This window comes from Corvus moneduloides, chromosome 8 (genome assembly GCF_009650955.1).
Source record: "Corvus moneduloides isolate bCorMon1 chromosome 8, bCorMon1.pri, whole genome shotgun sequence".
Classification (NCBI taxonomy): Eukaryota; Metazoa; Chordata; class Aves; order Passeriformes; family Corvidae; genus Corvus; species Corvus moneduloides.
In genome coordinates, this window is record NC_045483.1 from 18,639,937 (window position 1) to 18,647,821 (window position 7,885).

At 43.2% G+C, this 7,885-nt stretch overlaps 1 protein-coding gene across 7 annotated transcripts in view; it reads right to left on the minus strand.

Moving 5' to 3' along the window:
• ZNF488 (zinc finger protein 488) overlaps positions 1 to 7,078 on the minus strand; it is a 25,503-nt gene extending 18,425 nt beyond the window's left edge. Inside the window, exons 1-2 of one of the 7 annotated variants that reach the window (XM_032116237.1) lie at positions 6,339 to 6,740; positions 5,305 to 5,366 (exon numbers count right to left, since the gene is read on the minus strand). In XM_032116237.1, the coding sequence (XP_031972128.1) occupies positions 5,305 to 5,333 (29 nt within the window). In that variant the 5' untranslated portion in view covers positions 5,334 to 5,366; positions 6,339 to 6,740. The other 6 variants (XM_032116238.1, XM_032116241.1, XM_032116239.1 and 3 more) reach the window with 6 other exon arrangements.
• Positions 7,079 to 7,885: the final 807 nt, after the last annotated feature.

The following is a 7,885-nucleotide window of genomic DNA, read 5'->3' on the forward strand; positions in this document are numbered from 1 at the left end:
TCCAAGCTGGAACTCTGCAGATGGCCTTCTCCCAGTCTCTCCCCATTTCCTAGCATTTGTATAGCATCCCATTAACTAATGAGGCTTACAACTTCTGCCTTCCTGAAAAATGTTTACATCGCTCCTGCATCTCATGAGAAAAACATGTTTCCAGAGAGGAAAAGAAAGGAAGTTTCAGATCCCTGATTTCCTACTGCATGGCCTTCAGATGTCACTGCAAGCTCTTCTAAGAAATGTCTGGAAATTCCCAAATGCTGAAAGACCAATTTGAGGAAGGACTCCCCTGCATCCTGTTTTCAGAGGACTTGACCCGATTCTCCTTGCCACAGTAACCACACTGAACTGTGGCACCATTTGGAGCTTCTTAGTGGCCATAAAGGCACTGGTAGCCCTGCTTAATATTATGACCAACCATGCAAGTGTGAAGGAAACAAATTAATCGCATTTGCAAGAGGGGAACGTTTTCAGCCAGAACTTATTTAACTAGTTCAGCTCTTCATAATCAAAACCAGAAGCAGATAATAAAAACTGTTTCTCTAAAATTAATTTTTTTTTTTTAAATGTCAATAGCTTCTTCTATTTCACCTTTACTTCCATTTTAACTGTAGATTAATTTGCATATAGTTATATCACTTTCAAAGCAATTACCTTAGTTGGGAAAAAAATGACACAGAAGTTACTCATAAAAATAATTGAAAGTATTTGATCCTGGAAAGCATCATCCCACAGTCTTTCCAACTATTTTTATGTCTACTCCAGACTTTCTTCAGAGCAGGAGTTAATGTAAACACTATAGCTCTGCATTTCCCATGTCAACCAAACTGAAAGAAAAAAAAAAGCAACCCAGAAATATTAAATACTGGAGCCATCATTTCCTTCACCTTTTAACTTACTCCTTTCTGCTCCAAAGTGTGATGGCATTTTCCCTGAAGCATATAACCTGTGACTTTGTGCCAGTGCAGTCCTGTGGCCGTTGCCAAAACTGCCTTTGATTTCAATAGCAGGTCTTTCGGTCCGAGGAATCCACGATCAGACGTGCAGTGTCATGCACAATAAACTACAGATAATAAAGGAATTGAGCTGATGCAGACAGAGTGGTTCTGTCTGCAGCATTTATTATTTTCTGTTGTTATAAGGAACTGAGGATTCTTAACACATGAAGGAAATTTCAAGGGAATACAAGATAGAAAAGTGAGAAAATCTACTCTTGGGTTTTATACAATTGGTTTGCTTCTGTGCCAGTTTTTCTTCTCCCTTTATTTAAGTTGCAAACTGCAAAGGAGAAAACTCAAAACTAAAACAGAAGGAAACTGGTAGAAAATGAAAAAAAAAGGAGAATTCTTGTTTTAAAAAATAAGTAAATCCAGAACCCACGAAATAAATACCAAAACTAGAACCCATTTCCTAAATTCAATTACAAGCTGAGAAGTCCTTTAACACCATGAAAAGTCTAAACAAGTAATTTCTTTTAGCTTACTGCTACTGCAAGACAGCTTATGTGCTCAGCTTGGGTGCAGGTCAGGTCTTTTTGAGCATGAAGTGGTTTCTTTGCACCTTCACTGCTGAAAATCCCGCACACGTGAAGAAAACTGTACAAAACCACTTGGAGATATACCTATGTGCTGCCATTCACAGCGTGTCTGGGATGAACAAAGCCATCTGGGGGTTTGCTACCCCTCAGACAGACATTATACCCCTAGCAGAGTATGCCAAGGTCTTGGGTTACCTTGGAAAGGAAAGAATTTCTTTGGGTTTTAACAGAAACTACTCGTATGTCACTCATTTCTGAGTCTCACATTTAGCAACCTGTCCATCTTTGAGACGGGCATAAGACAATACACCCCGAATTTCTGAGCTTTGACTATGCTCTTTCATCTTCCCATTTTTACTGGTCACAAATTTGGATCCCAGAAGTGATTCTGCAGAGAAGCAAGAGGGCAGCTGATCCAAAGAGGTCTCTTTCCTGCCAGAGAGCCACATCCCATCCATGCATTAAGAACAGCCCAATCAGCACTGATAAAATAAATGAGAGAATGACAATAAAACCTGGGGAGACTGGAATATTTTACTTTTTTTTTTTGCTACAGCTACTTTGCAGGGCTACAGCTGGGGCATATTTTGACTACCTCTCTTCTCAGTTCTTCTCAATTGATGTACTGCTCATCTGACATATCCCCTGTTCTCCTGGCATGATTCAGTCATGCTTGCCTGACTTGCTTACCTGAGCTAGGCATCTGGGAAGAAGCAGAAGAAAATACAACTATGCATCAAGGAGGATTTTGCTGGCTGCAGAGATGAACTGAATCTAAAGAGTGAAGTAAAACTGGGACTGAACTAGCCTGATGCATGCAAATTGTCTTCCCTCAGCATTCCAGGCTTCCCCAGCTTTCATCATACTTTTCTGTACAGTAGCTGCACAACTCTGACCTGGCAAGTCCCTAAAAATAATGACTAGAAGTAAGGAAACTCACTGTCTAGCATCCTCTGGAATGATCAGGAGGCAGCTCGGGGTTAGGAGCATAGTGTCTGTTCTGAGCTTTCAGAAACTGGGCCCTTATAGAGGTTTTATTGTGAATTAGAGACCTCCAAGCTTATGGGGTGCTTACCAGTTTTTTATTGTATCATCATGACATCTTCAGGGAGCAGTTCTCCAATTCTTACTATTTTAAGGCTCTGTGGTCTTCAGATTGTCTTCCATCATCTGAAATCCCCAGTACATGCAATGTAAGCTGACAGCTTTTGATGAACCATCATTATATCTTGGCTGGATACCCAGCCTAGTGAATCATGAAACTGCCAAATCTTTTTATTATGAACAATCTCTCAAACTTCAGTGGGAATAATGAAGAAGACAGAGCTAAAATCCCTGCTTGGAAATGAACAAATACCTCATGCTCCACATTTGCTTTAAACAAGTCTTGTGACATACAGGAACCATTTGGAAGTGGAAATTAAAAGAAAAGCTTTCAGGTTTCTTTTTATTTTCTCTGAGACTAGGGAAAGTTGAAGTGGCCTCTCTCCTGACGCATGGTAGCTGCCACACAGACACGCAGACCTCCCTCTCCAAAGCAGGTGAAGATTAAGTCACGTCTCCAAGACCACCACAAGGATGCAATTTCCAGTCTTCACCTGATGTCCAGGAACAAAATGCCTGAGACTGAGCATCACATCTAGTTTGATGAGAAAAAAACTGAGATTTGAAGAAGTCCCAGCAGAGTCACATACTCTCACCCCACTGGCTCTCAAATGGCAACTCAGCACCAAAGTTCCCTATGGTTTTCAGAATTTCCACATTGAACCCCTATTTCTACCTCCACTCTCTTCCATGGCAAAAAAATGTGGTAGGTAGGAAAGGAATGGGCTATCCCACACAGCTGGAAAGCCTGGTTAATACTCTCTTGTTGGCATGCGTGATGCAACAGTATCTGCACAGTTGCACATGAAGCCTTCCTTGATTTAGCTGGAGGTTTTCAGTCTGGCAGGACACAAACAACAGGGCCACTGAGGTCTCTGTTCCATCCCTTCCAGTGCTCAAATACAAGAAATCAGTGCAGGCACTTGGAGAACTCTTGATATCTCAAACTGGACAATGAGCAACAGTAATACCATGCTGCATCCATTGGAAAGCATGAAATACATTTATTTTCTGCAATCCCAGCGGTTCAAATAGACTGTGTCTAGGAATTTGGCTTCATGATGCATAAAATGTTAATATTCCTTTCCAGCTGGGCTGGTCCCAAGGACAGAATGAACGCTTCTGTCTGGCACTGCATCTAATCTAATGGACCCTGTTGGATGGTACTGGGTTGTACAAGTCTTTCATAAATCAGACAATCCACCTGTGGATGAAGAGGGGATGACTACAGCTCCGTAGTCTACTGCCTTTCAAAGACTTTATTTTTGTGTGAAGGGCTGACTCTTCACTGGCTTACAGATGTTCTATTTTATGAAGCAGTATGGTTATCCACCACTTCACTCTTGTGGTTTCAAGGCCTAAGACCTAAAAAACAGGGTTTCTGTGGGATAAAGGAAAAAACTGGGCTTCTGTAGGATAAAGGGAGCATGTTTTAATTCTTCAGCCAGGGTTGAGGATTATCAGACTGTAAATGTTACAAATAAATAATTTCAGCTGCTTATACAGCTGTACATGCCATACACTCTATGGATACATTTCAGTTCAGAGCTCAAAGTATTTCATATTCCAGGCCTGCATTGTGCTGGTGGTCACCTCATAGACTTGGTCTGGTTTCTGCACCTGCTGCTCTGGCATTGTTCACCATTCAGCAATTGACATAATGCCCCAAAATATCACAGGAAGTTTGAATTTTACAGGGGACATGCAGAACAGAAAGCAAATGTTATTCCATGACAGAGGGAATAAAGAAGGCAACTATTCATCTGTCACAGAGTGTAAGAAAGTTACTTGTCACACAGATGTGTGTACCTACTTTCAGCAAAATCCTTGATTCACATAAACAGCAGCCCTGACCACAGCAATTTGTGCTAGCACATTTGTTCTCACATAGATCTGTGCATTTGCTCCTTCACCAAGGCATCCATGCATACAAAACCACCATTGCCTGTATGCAACCACAGAAAACGGAGAAACAACAGCAAACCAAAAACACGACCCAAGCACAAACAGTGTGAATCAAGCACAAACAGACTGAACCAAACACAAACAGACAGAAACAGAATGTTTAACTTGTGAAAACAGTCACAAATATTTGTCTTCTCTCTTCATACAATTCACATTGATTACTCTTTTTCAGAAATTTTAAAAAATTACATTATCTAGTTAAAATTAAAGATATATTAAGGTATGCTCCTATTTAAGAGTCCTGCTACAGATTTTGGCAACTTTAAAAAAACAGTAATATCTGCTCTAATGTTTCTTTCCAACAGAAAAGCATATACATAAAGACAGAAAAACATATATCCACACACATGCATTCACAACTATACATACAGCCACACATACACCTGTTTATTTTTTTGTGATTTCACATGTTCATCATTTGTATTTAAAATGAAACATTTTTAAACAAGGATCAGTTACTTCCACATGGCTGATGCTGGAGATTTCTTCAACAGTACTAAGTGGCATTAACTTACACTAATCTTATTTACATTAGTGCTAAACTTACTACATGATGTCAACTGCAATAAGAGCAAGTGACAGAGCTGAAGGACACTATGCAAGGTGAAATTGTGGGAAGCAACATAAATAAGTTATTTTACACTACAATGAAGCCAAGAAACCTTTTAATTGAAAGCAATTTTGTAAATTAAAAGAGGTCTTACCTAAAGTAATGTGTTTTCCAAGAAAACATTTTGTTCTTTGACCTGGTGTTTGTCAATAGCAACTGCAGGTAAGATAAGACTGCACTGCGTGAAAATTATATTAACAGAATCACAACATTACAGACACGGAAATATCCATCTGTAAATACTAGGATTTAGCCAAGTAATTTCTTTTGTAAGATCTTGGGTACAATCTGTAATTCTTACACATAATTTATTTTTGTACTTTCTCATCTAGTTATATTATGTTCAGCTAACAGCATCTAAATACTTTGACTTTACATTAGTATTTCTATGGCTACAAAACTGGGTTTTTTTATAAAATTATATCTCTATAGAGTTCCATAATGCAGCTCTACTTTGCTTTGAAATACTGGAAAAACAGTATAGCTTAAATACAAAAAACAAACAAACAAAAAAAAAAGAATTGCATTCTCAAAGAACAGTTTATGCTTTGGTGTAGTTTTATACATTAAAAGACATAAATTTAATCACCCTATTGCCCAAAGAAATTCCTCTATTCCTCTCTCTAGTACCAGTTATACTTAAGAAATGGTAACAAAAGCTGTCAAGTGCTACATTTTGCATTTTTAAAAGCCAAAATAAGGGAAAACTCCTGAGACATAATTTATTATTAAATTCTGAATTTCATGCATGAGTGCAACTGCTTCTCATTTAAAAGCAACTATACTAAAAATACAAAACTATTTAAATATCTTATCTTCCATCAAGTTTCTACTGACATTTCTTTCAACTAGCAGCTGTCAGATCTCAGAACAAAGTCATTAAAACGCTTCAAACATTTTCAGTGGACTGAATTCCAATAGAAATCTTTTCATGTAAAGATTTGCACATTCAAAGATCAATGTGACATTTTAAACTGATGGCAATAACAGCTCCTAACTTATGTAAGAAATTTCTACTACATGGATATCCATGATATAAGGAATACACACAAACAGAGAATAACAATGTGAGCTATTCCAAACAAAGTTCATCAATTTCTTAAAAGCAGTTAGATCCTAAGTAGGTACCTAAAACAGCCACGATGCTCTGATCACCTGTCGAAGTTGGAAGGATGAGGAGAGCTGTAACCAATAAAAAGAACAACTGATGCTCGAGAGTTCTCGGCGAGAGAAGAGGAGCCGGGAGGGAGGAGAAGGGCTACTGCCGGGGGGCTGCCGAGAGGGACCCGCCTCCCCCTCCGCCTCGGCATCGCCCCCGGCAGCCCTGGCTCGGCACCCGCCGCTCGGGGCACTCTGCTCGGGGCCCCTCGCTGCCGCACTGAAGCGGGCGGTGGCAAGGCCAGGGTTAGGCACAAGTCAGCAAGGGACACTTCAGTGCCCTCACCTGCTCCCCGGCCATTCCCGGCCCCGGGACAGCCCGGCCCCGGTCCCGGCAGCTCCCGGCCGTGCGGCAGCGCCCGGGCGGCTCGGGGACCTCCGCGCAGGCCCCGGCCCGGCCCGGCCCGCGTTGGCCCGGCAGCGCAGCGCTCCGCGGCTCCGGGAGCGCAGCCCGGGCGGCCGGGACGGACGGCGCTGCTGCCGCCTCGCCGCGCTCTGCAGGGGCAGGGGCCGCCCCAAGACCCCCGCCCGGCCGCTCTGTCCCGGCCCCGCTCACCTGGGCTCCCGCTGCGCTCCCCGCGGACGGGGGATCTGCGGCGCTGGGGGCCCCGCCGCGCCCCTTCCCTCTCCCAGGATCCCGCTACGGACAAGTGCCCGCGGAGCCCTCACCTTACCTCACCCCACCGCCGGGGCCGCCCGGCCCCCCAAGAGCTGCGCCGCAGCCCCCGCCGCCGCACCGCCCCAGCACGCCGGCACCCTCCTCCCCCGCCGCGGCTCCCCGCCCAGAGCAGACCCCGGGAAACGCCTACCGCAGCTCCGGCCCCCGACCCCCGCCGCCAGCCAGGCGTCCCCCTCCCCCGGGACCCGCCGCCACCCCGCCCGCGGGGGCCCGGAGCCCTCGCCGAGGCAGAAGCCGTTCCGCAGCGGCTGCGGACCGCAGCGCGGGGGAGTCGGAAGGTGGACGGGATTCCCCCTTGTAACCGTACCATAAACCGAGGAGTTTCTTTTAAAGTTCGGGGGGGAAAAAACCACACACGCGCGTTCCGAAATAAACAAAACAAAACAGTCTCCAAAGTCGCCTTCCCACTTGTCCTTTAGATCATCTGACAACACTTTTGAATAGAAGGCTCCTCTAGGAGCTGCAGGTATTGACAAGAGCCGCTTAAAATGAAAAGTACTGCTTCATAGAAAATAGTCGCAGGATAAAAATTAGGACTTTGAGGTATGAAACGATTTGTGGCACAGCTGGTATGTAAAATAAAACCATCAAACATCTTGTCATAATCAAATATACCCTAAATCTGAACTAGCGACATTGCTTTTGAAAGATGTCGCTCCATATAAATGCCTTTAACGCCTGGTAGAAAATTTTTATGAACATGTTGACAAATGAAATAACCCGGGTTATTTGATTAGTGTCCATGTAATCTGAATAAGGGCTTGTATCAGGAAAAGAAACGTCAAGCCTTTAATACTTTTGAAAGGATGGATTTTCGCTGCAATTAAAGAGTAATCTT